General features: G+C 42.0%; 1 protein-coding gene across 4 annotated transcripts in view; it reads left to right on the top strand.

Moving 5' to 3' along the window:
- Nucleotides 1-12,465, top strand: part of LOC129821200 (contactin-associated protein-like 5) — a 65,073-nt gene extending 52,608 nt beyond the window's left edge. For all 4 annotated transcript variants that reach the window (XM_055878573.1, XM_055878572.1, XM_055878574.1 and 1 more), the window contains 7 exons: nucleotides 1,306-1,545; nucleotides 3,098-3,322; nucleotides 3,433-3,566; nucleotides 5,035-5,122; nucleotides 6,934-7,137; nucleotides 10,389-10,463; nucleotides 11,083-12,465. In XM_055878573.1, coding sequence (XP_055734548.1) covers nucleotides 1,306-1,545; nucleotides 3,098-3,322; nucleotides 3,433-3,566; nucleotides 5,035-5,122; nucleotides 6,934-7,137; nucleotides 10,389-10,463; nucleotides 11,083-11,318 — 1,202 coding nt within the window. In that variant the 3' untranslated portion in view covers nucleotides 11,319-12,465. The remainder of the gene's footprint in view (nucleotides 1-1,305; nucleotides 1,546-3,097; nucleotides 3,323-3,432; nucleotides 3,567-5,034; nucleotides 5,123-6,933; nucleotides 7,138-10,388; nucleotides 10,464-11,082) is intronic.
- The last annotated feature ends 2,847 nt before the right edge of the window (nucleotides 12,466-15,312 follow it).

Genomic DNA, 15,312 nt, shown 5'->3' with positions numbered 1-15,312 from the left:
GGTCCCAGCTTTGATGCACCTGTACTGACCTCGCCTTCTGGATGATAGCGGGGTGAACAGGCAGTGGCTCGGGTGGTTGTTGTCCTTGATTATCTTTTTGGCCTTCCTGTGACATCGGGTGGTGTAGGTGTCTTGGAGGGCAGGTAGTTTGCCCCCGGTGATGCATTGTGCAGACCTCACTACCCTCTGGAGAGCCTTACGGTTGTGGGCGGAGCAGTTGCTATACCAGGCGGTGATACAGCCCAACAGGATGCTCTCGATTGTGCATCTGTAAAAGTTTGTGAGTGTTTTTGGTGACAAGCCAAATTTCTTCAGCCTCCTGAGGTTGAAGAGGCGCTGTTGTGCCTTCTTCACCACGCTGTCTGTGTGGGTGGACCATTTCAGTTTGTCCGTGATGTGTATGCCGAGGAACTTAAAACTTTCCACCTTCTCCACTACTGTCCCATCGATGTGGATGGGGGGTGCTCCCTCTGCTCTCTGCTCCCTCTGCTGTTTCCTGAAGTCCACGATCATCTCCTTTCTTTTGTTGACGTTGAGTGTGGGGTTGTTTTACTGACACCACACTCCGAGGGCCCTCACCTCCTCCCTGTAGGCCATCCCGTTGTTGTTGGTAATCAAGCCTACCACTGTAGTGTCATCTGCAAACTGCAAACTGAGTTGGAGGCGTGCATGGCCACGCAGTCATGGGTGAACAGGGAGTACAGGAGAGGGCTCAGAACACACCCTTGTGGGGCCCCAGTGTTGAGGATCAGCGGGGTGGAGATGTTGTTTCCTACCCTCACCACCTGGGGGCAGCCCGTCAGGAAGTCCAGGACCCAGTTAAACAGGGCGAGGTTGAGACCCAGGGTCTCGAGCTTTATGACGAGTTTGGAGGTTACTTTGGTGTTAAATGCTGAGCGGTAGTCGATGAACAGCATTCTTACATAGGTATTCCTCTTGTCCAGATGGGTTAGGGCAGTGTGCAGTGTGATTGCGATTGCGTCGTCTGTGGACCTATTGGGGCGGTAAGCAAATTGGAGTGGGTCTAGGGTGTCAGGTAGGGTGGAGGTGATATGATCCTTGACTAGTCTCTCAAACCACTTAATGATGACAGAAGTGAATGCTACGGGGCGAAAGTCGTTTAGCTCAGTTACCTTAGCTTTCTTGGGAACAGAAACAATGGTGGCCCTCTTGAAGCATGTGGGAACAGCAGACTGGGATAGGGATGGATTTAATATGTCCGTAAACACACCAGCCAGCTGGGTATACATATTAGAACACTGAAAAGCCATATTAATTAGTTATAACCTGTGGTCCCTCCTCCAGGGGGAACAGCGGCCAGACAGAGGGGCTTCCTGGGATGCATCAGAACTCTGACTATAAACAGCGTGACCTTTAACCTGGAGGAGCGGGCTAAGATGACCCCGGGGGTAAGCGTCGGCTGCCCCGGCCACTGCAGCGGCTCCAGCAGTCTCTGCCACAACAGAGGGAGGTGCATTGAGAAGAACAGCGGCTACGTCTGTGACTGCTCACAGTCTGCTTACGGGGGACCCTCCTGCAAGGAAGGTGTGAATCTTATAGTAACTTCATCATTGAGATTAACCTCGGGGGTTAATTTAGCTGTCATGTACTTTCATCTAATCATTCTGATGCTGTTTTGACACCGAATCTATGATTCTAACATGTAACTTCAAGTATACACACAAAACATGCACTGTTTGTAAAGTATCATTTTTAACATGTGGGTGTCAAAGTTCCATAGTGAAGTGATCAGGGGATGTTGGGGATCAGGGGATGTTGCAATCAGGGGATGTTGATTAGCATAGAGCTGTAAGATATCATAACAGCCCTCTGTTGCAAAATATTGTGTTACATTAACAGAAATCTAACATCGCTCAGAGTAGGGTGTCCACCTTATGTTATAAAATACATTTTACCAAGACAAATATGATTTTTCATGTTATGAATAATATATAAGCTAATACTTCCAATAATAAGCACCGAGCTATGTTGACAGAGTAGTGCCACTTCTCCCAGCGACTTTTGAAGATTTTACATGTTGTGGTGGTCTTCTGCAAAGTTGTTTCCGCGGGTCACAAAAAGCAACATTAACATGACAGGAGCTCAAAATAAAAATCTTGCGGTTCACTCAGTGCTTTGTTGACATTTCACAGAGATATGCTTGTTTTTCTGAGAAATATTTAAAAAAAATACAGGAATTTCGCATTAATATGAAAAGTGTACACTAAAATAGGAAATGTCATGTCTCAAATTCGATATCTGTCTTACCTCTATATTGTTTTATGTCCTTCGGATTCGAGAAGAAAGATGACGAGTTCAATGGTGAGCCTGTAAGTTTGCCTTAATTCTCTCACAGCATCCAGTCTAGCTGACGCAATGGTATTTTCCAGATCTTTTACCACATTGTTTTCTCTGGGCTCCATTGATTTAGTCATTCTAATCTTGGCCGTCCTACAACGGTAAAAATTCCCAAAAAGTTTTAACGGTTTATGATAGAAACATGAGGTTTGGACCATTGGTTTCTGTAGGAGTATCTATACAATTAAACATACTGTATTATTTTACCCATTGGTCAAAAGATGCGTTTTTGATTGGACAGAGGTGAAAACATTGAATATTTTGTGTTTTCTAGTGAAATATTCAACTGCAGCAAAGATCTTAGGCTGCTTCAGTCCTGATGACGTTCATTTTTACTCTTGAAGTTTTGGAGTAGAGGTGCTGAGATCAGTGGCATTCAGAGTGCAGATTGGAAAAGAGATCAAAGAGGGAGAGGATGAGATGACTGCTCTGCTGTCTCTGGTCTGTCTGAGAGGATTCGGCTCTCACATTCACACTAATCTAGGCCTCCATTATCAGGGAGCAGACCCGCCTGAAATATTCCACTGGTCTGAATTACAGTAGTTTCATTTTGATTCATTCCCACTTCCATGGAGTGTGGGGGGGGACTTATTTCATATTAACCGAACGGCAGATATTATAAATGCTGCTGGCCCTGGGGCTGAGGCTGTCCTCAAGTAAAAGGTGACCACATTGTGCTGGACTATCACCATGATATAATGCAGTATCTAACCCATCTTCTCTCTCTGTGTCCGTGCAGAGGTGTCGGTTTCATTTGACAGAGAATCGTCAGTGACCTACACCTTCCAGGAGCCTTTCTCTGTGATGCAGAACAGGAGCTCGCAGGCGTCCAGAGTTTACAGAGAGAGTGGCAGGGCCAGAGAGAACATGGCTTTCAGCTTCATGACCACACAAAGCCCTGCCATGCTGCTCACTGTCAGCACCTTCAGCCAGCAGTACATAGCAGTCATCCTGGCACGTAACGGTATGGACCCCTCTACTAATTCTTCACTACAATAAATAAGGTAGGATTATCAAGGTAGGATTCATACCACTGAATTGACAGTTTAACCCAGTTTGTGTTGTGATCAACAGGAAGTCTCCAGATCTGGTACCGTCTCCATGTGGACAGAAAGCCAGATGTGTTCAGCCCCAGCCCTAGCAGCCTGGCAGATAGACGCCTCCATCGTATCAGAATCCACCGTCAGGGGAAAGATGTCTACCTACAGGTGAAAGAAGGGGGATGTATAAACATATGGGATGTTAACATTTGCATGAGTCAAAGGGAAATGTAGATGCAGGAGAGTGAAGAGAGTGAGGAGCAGGGTAGTGAAGAGAGTAAGGAGCAGGGTAGTGAAGGGAGTGAGGAGCAGGGGAGTGAAGTAAGTGAGGAGCAGGGGAGTGAACAGAGTGAGGAGCAGGGGAGTGAAGAGAGTGAGGAGCAGGAGAGTGAGGAGCAGGGGAGTGAGGAAGAGGGGAGTGAAGAGAGTGAGGGGCAGGGGAATGAAGAGAGTGAGGAGCAGGGGAGTGAAGAGAGTGATGAGCAAGAGAGTGAAGAGAGTGAGGAGCAGGAGAGTGAAGAGAATGAGAAGCAGGTGAGTGAAGTAACTGAGGAGCAGGGGAGTGAAGAGAGTGAGGAGCAGGTGAGTGAAGTAAGTGAGGAGCAGGGGAGTGAAGAGAGTGAGGAGCAGGGGAGTGAAGAGAGTGAGGAGCAGGGGAGTGAAGAGAGTGAGGAGCAGGAGATGAAGAGAGTGAGGAGCAGGTGAGTGAAGAGAGTGAGGAGCAGGAGAGTGAAGAGAGTGAGGAGCAGGTGAGTGAAGTAAGTGAGGAGCAGGAGAATGAAGAGAGTGAGGAGCAGGAGAATAAAGAGAGTGAGGAGCAGGAGAATAAAGAGAGTGAGGAGCAGGAGAGTGAAGAGAGTGAGGAGCAGGGCAGGAGAGTGAAGAGAGTGAGGAGCAGGTGAGTGAAGAGAGTGAGGAGCAGGGGAGTGAAGAGAGTGAGGAGTAGGGGAGTTAAGAGAGTGAGGAGCAGGGGAGTGAGGAGAGTGAGGAGCAGGGGAGTGAAGAGAGTGAGGAGCAGGGGAGTGAGGAGCAGGGGAGTGAGGAGAGTGAGGAGCAGGGGAGTGAAGAGAGTGAGGAGCAGGGGAGTGAAGAGAGTGAGGAGTAGGGGAGTTAAGAGAGTGAGGAGCAGGGGAGTGAGGAGCAGGGGAGTGAGGAGAGTGAGGAGCAGGGGAGTGAACAGAGTGAGGAGCAGGAGAGTGAACAGAGTGAGGAGCAGGGGAGTGAACAGAGTGAGGAGCAGGGGAGTGAACAGAGTGAGGAGCAGGGGAGTGAACAGAGTGAGGAGCAGGGGAGTGAACAGAGTGAGGAGCAGGGGAGTGAACAGAGTGAGGAGCAGGGGAGTGAAGAGAGTGAGGAGCAGGGGAGTGAACAGAGTGAGGAGCAGGGGAGTGAACAGAGTGAGGAGCAGGGGAGTATAGAGGATATGTACAAGTTGTATTCAAACAGTTGGGGCTATATAAAAAGATGACATTTGAGCAGAGAGAGGAACTGCACTGTACTTAGGTCACCATGAGCAAATACCTTGTTTTTACAGTACCTTACACTAACCAATGTGTTGGATTAACCAAGTATACTGTATATGGTTGAACGTGTTCTTCACACCTCCTTGTCCCTTTTCCCTCTCCCACTCTACTAGATGGACAAGGACATGAACCTAAAGTACAGCCTGTCATCAGACGCAGAGTTAATCTCCATCAAATCGCTGACTTTGGGGAAAGTCACAGGTGAGCCCACCATAGAAACAAGGACCTGTTGGTTAATGTAGTTTGAAATGACGAAATGACTGGGGGCTACTGTCAATGTTTTTTTTTGTTCTACATGGAAGAAATTAACAGCCTAGGACATGATTGCAGGGATTAGAAGAATCAGTCTGCAATAACAGCAAAGCTTGTAAGCTGGAAGAGATAGAAGAGACGTGTCAGTGATATCACATGTGATATAGGCATTCTACAAATGAGATTTGGTCAAATATCCTAATCACTTCTTGCATCTGCTGTAGAGCTGACAAACAGATGGGGAGGGGTGTGAGCCACTCCCATCACCACTCTACCAAGACATTGTATCTGTCTAATAATCAGTCTCACATGTTGCACGCACTGCAAATCTTGGGAGTATTGTACTCAAGCTTATCACTTTGAGCATTAGTCAGAAGCTAAATGGAGCTCTTATGTAAATCAAGCCTAATTTGTCTAACAAAGATTCTCAATAGCTTGGGGAACTAGCAAATCTATGCTAATTGACAACACAATTTGCATTTCAAAACAAATGTATTCATCTTATCATTAAGGTACCACAGATCCCCACGGATGAATACATTTTATATAGAGATTTTGAAAGCAACATTCTTTTTTGGACATTGGTCATTGGCAATGTATAAGATATTTAGAGCCATTGAACAAAAAACGTTTAAATATAGGCCTGTAAGCCTTAATCATTCTAATGGTAATTGCTGTATTTCCAACTTTTTCATCAAACTCAAGAAAAATCATGAGAGTAGAGTTAAACAGACAAAATCAAATCTCCTTTATGTATGCCAAATCAGGGCGTGTACTATATAGGACATAACATTCGCTCTAAGGTATGCTGTTTCTCACTCTCAGCCACATTGTATTCATATGACTTCAACACAGCACAACAGCATCCACTTGTTCTCTAAAGGACCAAAGGAAAGGCATTTACCTTCTTGGCTGGGTTATGTCTCCCAGGGATCTATTAAGTCAAAATGAATGCTGCAGTGCCACAAACAAAGATCAATGATAGACCATGGTGGCGATGATCATTGTACAACTCTTTCGGGCCAACTACTCCCTCTACAATAAATTTGTCCCCTATGGGAAGTAAGCTGGTAAATATACATTAGAATATTATTTTCAAGGGAAGATGCTGTTGAATATTCACCCAGTCTGATTAGCTCCATTATTTAACTATAGAAAGTACTGTATAGGAAGAAGACAATGGTACATCTTTAAAGGAATGACGGGCACAGTCCCATCTCTGTTGTATCTTAAATTCCCATCTACTCTTGTCCTCAACACAAATCAAAAACGTAAATTGCATCTCAGCTCTCCTATCGCTGATGAGTGGTATTCAAGTGCTTTAAGCAGCCATGATGCTAGCTGCATATGTGGCAGTCGTTATTGATTACTTTCCTGCAAATGACGAGGAATCTTTAAATAAACGTATGGTGGAGCTCTAATTGCATTTGCATACATTTCCTATTCAATTACAGACTCTCCCTTTGAACACGACAAGCAGGGACAATTTTCATAGTCTCAAGAGAGCCTGCTCAATGGGTCATATCTCACATTGACAAAGAGAGATTGCTATAAGGGATACTATATAATATGCCCATTAGTCAAATGTATGCATGCATGACTGTAAGTCCCTTTTGATAGAAGTGTCTGTTAAAGGACATAAATTATATTACTATTATTCAAAGTTGGATGCTGTTGTAATTGTGGTAGTCGTTGATGTTTGAATGTTTTATGAACATCCAGATGAATCGACGAATGAGTACCTTACTTATTGTTTACAGGAGTGGATGCTGTGGATGAGGAAGTGATGCGGGCAGGATCTAAGGGCTTCATTGGCTGTCTGTCATCAGTCCAGTTTAATCACATGGCTCCACTGAAGGCAGTGCTACTAAATCGTGGCAGCTCATTGGTCACTGTCCGAGGTCACTTGGTGGAGTCTAACTGTGGGACTTTGGCTGACTTGACAATATTGCACTCTCAATCAGGTATTGTGTGATGTATTCAAAATGTTATGTTTTTCTGCCATTTTGGAAGACGTGGGGTACAACGATTAGCTGTATTTATCTTGTAGAGTTTTAACTATGGAAAATATAATTTAAAGTAGCTGTATTTTTTTCTTCACAAAAATTGTAATTAAGTACAGTATGTTAAAAAGCTGCTTTTCTGTGTTTGAATGGTGTGGGCGTACCCCAATAACAGAATGGTGTAGGTGTTAGTGATGCGCGGGTCTGATTTCAAAAAGGATTTATGGGGAAAGCACACCAAACAATTATGTTAGCTCAGTACATAGCCACAGAAAAACACAGCCATTTTCCCAGCAAAATATAGTAGTAACAAAAAGCAGAAATAGAGATAAAATTCATCACTAACCTTTGAACATCTTCATCAGATGACACTCATATGACATCATGTTACACAATACATTTATGTTTTGTTCGATAATGTGCATATTTATATCCACAAATCTCGGTTTACATTGGCGCCATGTTCAGAAATGCCTCCAAAATGTCCGGAGTAATTACAGAGAGCCACGTCAAATAACAGAAATACTCATCATAAACTTTGATGAAAGATACATGTTTTACATATAATTAAAGATACACTTGTTCTTAATGCAACCGCTGTGTCAGATTTAAAAAAAACTTTACGTAAAAAGCACACCATGCAATAATCTGAGACGGCGCTCAGATTTAACAAAATTTCTCCGCCATGTTGGAGTCAACAGAAATACGAAATTACATCATAAATATTCCCTTACCTTTGATTATCTTCATCGGAATGCAGTGCCAAGAATCCTAATTCCACAATAAATCGTTGTTTTGTTCGATAATGTCCATTACTTATGTCCAATTAGCTAATTTTGCTAGCATGTGTAGTACACATGTCCAAACGCTCGCGCAGGTGCAGCCAAACGTTGGACAAAAACTTCAAAAAGTTATATTACAAGTCGAAAAAAACTGGTCAAACTTAGTAGAAAATCAATCTTCAGGATGTTGTTATCATATATATCCAATAACGTTCCAACCGGAGCATTCTTTTCCGTCTCTATAAGTAATGGAACGCATGACGATATCATGAGGAAAGTGAGTGACCAAGAACTGGCACTCTGCCAGACCACTGACTCAAACACCTCCCATCCGGTCCCACAACACAGCATAAGCTTCATTCCACGTTCTACTGACTGTTGACATCTAGTGGAAGGCGTAAGAAGTACAAACAGATCCATATATTACAGGGAATTGAATAGGCGATGACTTTAACATCGACCACTCTCAGAATTCTCACTTCCTGTTTGGATTTTTTCTCAGGTTTTTGCCTGCCATATGAGTTCTGTTATACTCACAGACATCATTCAAACAGTTTTAGAAACTTCAGAGTGTTTTCTATCAAATAGTAATAATACTATGCATATATTAGCATCTGGGACAGAGTAGGAGGCAGTTCACTATGGGCACGCAATTCATCCAAAAGTGAAAATGCTGCCCCCTATATCAAAGAAGTTAATTATTGTGTGGATGAAAAGCTGGTGGGGTGCGGTCGGGCTGAATGAGGAGAAAGCAATACCTTCAAAAATCCATAAATGTATAATTATTGTGCAATTTATATCCATAGGCTACATTGAGGTTTTTCTTTCATTATTTTAGGCTATCTGGCATTAGTGCGTAAGCCTAAGCTTCAGAGCCTAACTGTATGTGCGCCAAATAGCCTATACGCCAATTGCCAAATACTTTTGGGAACAGGCAGAAAAAGTTAGCTTTGATCCACGGAAGCAAAAAGCTGTGAAATGGAGAGTTGGAAATAAAGAGAAGGGAGGGCCTGAAAACTCATGTTTGGGAAAGAGTTGGTGAAGTGGTAAAGAAGGATGATGTGTTATTGTGTGATGATTGTGAGGCCCTATACAAATTTGACAGTCACAAGACAGGGACCTCAAATAGGCCTACTGTAGCCTACTGTTCAGATGGGTGAAATGGAAACGGAAATCTGGACACTGACTGTAGGTCTGTAACCTCTCACATAGCCTTAATATTTTGACAATAAAATATGATTTCTTTCTTTCAGCATTTTCAGAGAATGTGAATGTGCAATTAGGTACAATCTGTAGAGGTATTGTCTTTATCAGTATCATAAAAGCTGATAGTATTACTTTCTAGTTCTTTACAACCGGTTAAACCGATGTCATTCGTACATTTTGCACAGAAAATTGTTCCCGTTGAATCTCCCGGTGCCTAAACATCTCCACCAAAGAAGCTGAGATGACAGAGAAAACAGTACTGATGTCAACTAGATAGAAGTGTTCATTCTATTGATTTATTACATTATTCTCGTGAGCAAGGGTTAATTTTTCTTCAAGGGCAACATATAATGACAGAATAGAAGCTGCATGTATATTATTATAGATTTTTTATTTAACTAGGCAAGTCAGTTTAGAACATATTCTTATTTACAATGAAGGCCTACCCCGGCCAAACCCGGACGACGCTGGTCCAATTGTGCGCCGCCCAATCACGGCCGGATGTGATACAGCCTGGATTCGAACCAGGGACTGTAGTGATGCCTCTTGCACTGAGATGCAGTGCCTTAGACTGATGTGCCGCTCGGGAGCTTATAAACAAGTTGACTAACAAATATCTTACCAAAATTTTGGAAATTAAAAGGAGAAACATATCTAAATCAGGCCCCCAAAAAACGTGCACACCCTGTCAAAAAATCTGTACGCAGTCTCTGACTGTAGCTTACAGCGCATTTTCTACATTAACAGGTTAGTTTCGGGTGCAGGCGTATACCGGTCATTTATAATATTAAAAAGCTGATTGGGCAGCTCAGCTACTGAGCCAGCGTTTTGTCATGATAAATGTGGAAATAGCAAGCATTTTTTAAACAGTCTGTTAAGATAAGTTTGAGGTGGGATTTTTTTCAAAAATGTTTGGTCTTATTTATGCTTTGGCCACAAGTGTGAGTATAGGAAGAGTCAACATTATTTGTGTATCAGCCTTCAAAAGTGTGATTTTCACCGGACACATTTACTTTAACATTTCAATCTTGTCAACCCCAAAGCCGGGATAGAGTTTTCAGTCTGTCAGATTCTTACATTGTCACAATGATGGTACCCAAGTGAATGTTGCTTATTCTTTTATGTTTGTTTTCATCTATATCCTTTGGTCACCCAGTTCTCAAATAAATGACAGATCAATGATCTAATCCATTCCTCACTGCTCTCTCTTCCCTCCTCCGGTAGATCATTCAGAGACCGTCAGCAGAGGCAAGGGGCCATTAAGGAAGGCTTCAAAAAACAACTTGGTGGTAATTGGAGGTGAGTTTTCCAATTCAGAGTTGTTAAAGTGCTCAATTGCCAAAGTCAGTGTGATGTGAAATGAGCCCCAGCGATCTCTGCCTCTCTCATCAGACGTTTTCTTTGAATAATGTGTGTCTGTCAAGATAGGATAACATGCCACAGTTTAAGGCATTTCCAGCACTGGAGAGACTTCCAAAGTAATTATCCAGAAGCGATGTTATTTGAACTGTAAAGTAAAAGGTCTTGTAAATTGACTTTCAGTCAGATATGATTGTATGCCAAGGAGTTAATGGATTGACTGATCTAAATATATATATATATATATTCCTGAGTAAATTCCTAGTGAGAGACATTTTTGTTCAAACAATTATCTGTGCCACTGAAGTTAAAAGATATGGAAGGTCATTTTGCTGAGCCTAAACAGCCAAATTGTAATCAAATCAAATGTTATTTGTCACATGCTTCGTAATCAAAAGGTGTAGAACAACAGGGAAATGCTTACGGGCCCTTCCCAAAAATGCAGAGAGAGAGAAATTACTTAATAGATATAATATAGACATAGAAAAACATATATCCTAATAGAGGAAAGAACTTCCTCTGTGATCCACTAAAGATGACTGTTATTTCTCCCCCACAGGAGTGGTCTCAGCGGTGGTCTTCATCACTCTGTGTGTGGTGGCGGTGATGACCCGTTTCCTGTACCAACACCGGCAAGCCCAGAGAGATGCCAGCATCAAGGAGAAGGAGCACCGACACAACCTGGAAACAGCCTACCGGAGAGAAACTGCCTACCAGGCAGAATCAGCCTACCGAACAGAGCTCCACCTCCACCACAGCTCCACCCTCAGGGACAACAGGGAGTACTACATCTGAACACCAGTGTCCCAGTCCCTTGGTCATCAGGGAAGGCCTCTTCTCTGTTAGTGGATTTGGAAGTGGAGATGTTGCTGCAGAATCATGGACAACATTCCGGACAAACAAAAGAACCCCGAGCCCAGTACCCTTGCACAGGGATTCTGCCAGGGCCAATGTCCGATTGTTACAAAACATGTAGGTAGTGGACAGCGAGTTTAGCCGATTTTTAGGGCTGTAAGTGTATTATGTGGTCGGTGGAACTGTTAAACAATATGGAGTGAATATGCAGGTGTGATTGTGAACCATTTCTCAACCAGCAGAAGTAAGGACTGAGATAAAAAAAAAAAGGGAAACATAAGTGAATGTCACCTGCCACACCTACTGAATGTGTACAAATTTCCGAAGACATCATTATTCTTGTAACCCCCAATATTCTTCAAGATTTCCCACAGAGTTCTGTGGAACGTCCTAAATTACATGTGAAAGATACGAACGTACTGTAGGTCTGTAAGTGACGCCAACTGTGAACTTTCCAGTGTGGCAAGGGGCCTATACTGCCTTCTGTAAGAGTGCCTCTTCATATTGTTTTAACCTATTTTTTAACAACCCTTTACAACTTGGTTTCAACTCATTAGTGTTAACTTGTGTTTTGAATTTTGTATAAGGGAATCAATCACACATCTGAACATGACCCACATGTACTGTAAAATCATCCTCTGTTCGAACCTATAACAAATGGAAGTTGTATTTTGTTGTAATTATACAATGCTGTAATTTATGTTTAAATGATGCATTATGCTCAAAGGGGAGTATTTTGCTATCAGATGGATTGATACGTACAGTTTATGTTCCACTTCAAAAGTTGTACTGGCCCAGATCATTTAGAGACATGCCTGTGACTGGAATTTACCAAAAAATTTGCAATTCAAATCAATGCATGGTTGTGCAAAGATTCAAGTCACGAAGTTGTGTCTCAAGACAAGAAATGATCAGATGTCTCTATAGAAAAACTTTACTAACCACTAACAATGAGATTTTACTCATTGTTTTATGACAACATTTGTCATTTATTTACCTTTCCTTCTTTATGATTTGTATAGTTGCAGTTGTACAGGTATATTGTATAGATGTATATTTATTAATAAACGGAAGACATTCTTAATGATATATTGTAATATAGCTTATTCCCTTCTTACATCCCTTTGGATTTGCAAGTCAATCCAATCTTCAGAAATGTAGTAACCTACATTAAAATATGTTGATTGAAATATCAATATGAAATGCATGATTATAGGATTGTGTAATATTCCCCATATCCTCATCTAACCTCTTGTGATCTTCCAGGCAAATAGATACAAACACTCCCCACTTTACATGCTCAATGGAGGGTTGATATCAGTCCGTTTGAAATAAAACAACTAGGGCATGAGCCGCTTAAAAAATATATCTCTGACAGTGTATATGTAAAATAAGTTCAATCAAATCAAAATGTATCCAGACAAAGGTTGGTGTAAGGCGTGCGTACTGGTGGTAGAGAAGTCAGGCGCAGGAGAGCAAAGACTGTTACAACGGCGCAGTTTAATGATAAAAATCACCGTGAACAAAAACAATATATACAATGGGACAAAAACCCCAGACATAACATGCAAAAGCACTTACAATAAACAATAACGGACAAGGACATGTGTGGAACAAAGGGTTAAATACACAACATGTAATTTATGGAATTGATACCAGGTGTGTGGGAAGACAAGACAAAACAAATGGAAAATGAAAGGTGGATCGGCGATGGCTAGAAGACCGGTGACGTCGACCGCCGAACGTCGCCCGAACAAGGAGAGGGACCGACTTCGGAGGAAGCCGAGAAGTTGGGCTGTTGATGATCATTTTACTGAGCGAGTCCTATATTGACATAACCTGAAAGGCCACTCAGCAAGGAAGAAGCCACTGCTCCAAAACAGCCATAAAAAAGCCAGACGACAGTTTGCAACTGCAGAAGGGACAGAGATCGTACTTTTAGGAGAGATGTCCTCTGGTCTGATGAAAACAAAAATAGAACTGTTTGGCCATAATGACCATCGTTATGTTTGGAGGAAAAAGGGGGATGCTTGCAAGCCAAAGAACACCATCCCAACCGTGAAGCACAAGGGGTGGCAGCGTTATGTTCTGGGGGTGCTTTGCTGCAGGAGGGACTGGTGCACTTCACAAAACAGATGGCATCATGAAGCAGGAAAATTATGTGGATATATTGAAGCAACAGCTCAAGACATCAGTCCGGAAGTTAAAGCTTGGTCGCAAATGCGTCTTCCAAATGGACAATGACCCCAAGCATACTTCCAAAGTGGTGGCAAAATGGCTTCAGGACAACACAGTCAAGGTATTGGAGTGGCCATCACAAAGCCCTGACCTCAATCCTATATAAAATTTGTGGGCAGAACTGAAAATGCGTGTGCGAGCAAGGAGGCCTACAAATCTGACTCTGTTACACCAACTCTGTCAGGAGGAATGGGCCAAAATTCACCCAGCTTATTGTGGGAAGCTTGTGGAAGGCTACACGAAGCGTTTGACCCAAGTTAAACCATTTAAAGGCAATGCTACCAAATACTAATTGAGTGTATGTAAACTTCTGACCCACTGGGAATGTGATGAAATAAATAAAAGCTGAAATAAATAATTCTCTCTACTATTATTCTGACATTTCACATTCTTAAAATAAAGTGGTGATCCTAACTGATCTTAAACAGGGAATTTTTAAATGTCAGGAATTGTGAAAAACTGAGTTTAAATGTATTTTGCTAAGATGTATGTAAACCTCCGACTTCAAATGTATATACTGAGATCATGTGTTAGATCATGTGACAGTTAGATTGCACACAGGTGGACTTTATTTAACTAATTATGTGACTTCTGAAGGTCGTTGTTTGCACCAGATCTTATTTAGGGACTTCATAGCAAAGCCGGGGAATACATATGCACGCACCACTTTTCCTTTTTTTTAACAAGTAATTTATTTTGTGTCTGTCCACTACATGAAATCCAGATAAAAATCTATTTAAATTACAGGTTGTAATGCAACAAAATAGGAAAAATGCCAAGGGGGGAATACTTTTGCAAGGCACTGTATGTGGACCATATTAATTCCTTAGTGATGTGGACAACGAGGAACTGGAAGTGCTCGACCACTCCACTACAGCCCCATCGCTGTCTCTATTTGAGGGAGCTTTCAAGCAATGTAATTAGGGAATTTTCAAGCGTAATGGGTAACTGTTTTGTGTTCTGGTTTAAGAATGTAATTTCCATTACTCTAAGGGACTCCCGTACACAGTTTGCCTACTACTACACTAAAAAGCATGTTCAATGGAGATTATCTAGGACTACACTATCAGTGTCTGGGAAACTGGCACAAAATGTTACATTAATTAACTTTGTAATTATTTGTGGTGATGGGAGAAAGTCACAGACAATTGTTTGTATTAGCATTAGAACTGCCTAGACACAAATAAGGTATGTTTATTTTACATAAAGCACTTCTGATGTTTGTTTATTGTAGTAAACATTAAGTTAAGTTGAAGCTTAACAGCATGTCTCATTGATTTAATTTGATGTCAGGATTTACATAAACTATTAGAGTTTGTCGTGGTAAATTAGTATGTACATGTAAGTACTGTAAGTTAGTCTAAAGACTCCATTCCATCAGTTTCAGTCATAAAGTTGGAATCTTTGTAGAGAGTAAGAGAAACACAAAAAGACAGAGCAAAAGCAACAGAAACATTTTTTTAGATGGAGCCCCACATCAATATCATGTTGAATGGGTCACTGTCCATCACCGGTCTTCTGGTGAATATCTTCTATCTCTTCTGCATATTTGCACCTGGGAAGTATTCAGAGAGAGTTTTCCACCAGCCTGTAAAACTGCTCTTCTTCTCAGAAGTGGGATACAGTATGGCGCTTCAAATTCTGAACTCCTAAAACTCTTTGCGGAGTGGTACAACAACAATCTGAACAACCTGGT

The sequence above is a fragment of the Salvelinus fontinalis genome, chromosome 23 (genome assembly GCF_029448725.1).
Source record: "Salvelinus fontinalis isolate EN_2023a chromosome 23, ASM2944872v1, whole genome shotgun sequence".
Taxonomy (NCBI): Eukaryota; Metazoa; Chordata; class Actinopteri; order Salmoniformes; family Salmonidae; genus Salvelinus; species Salvelinus fontinalis.
This window is presented reverse-complemented; position numbering and strand designations above follow the sequence as displayed.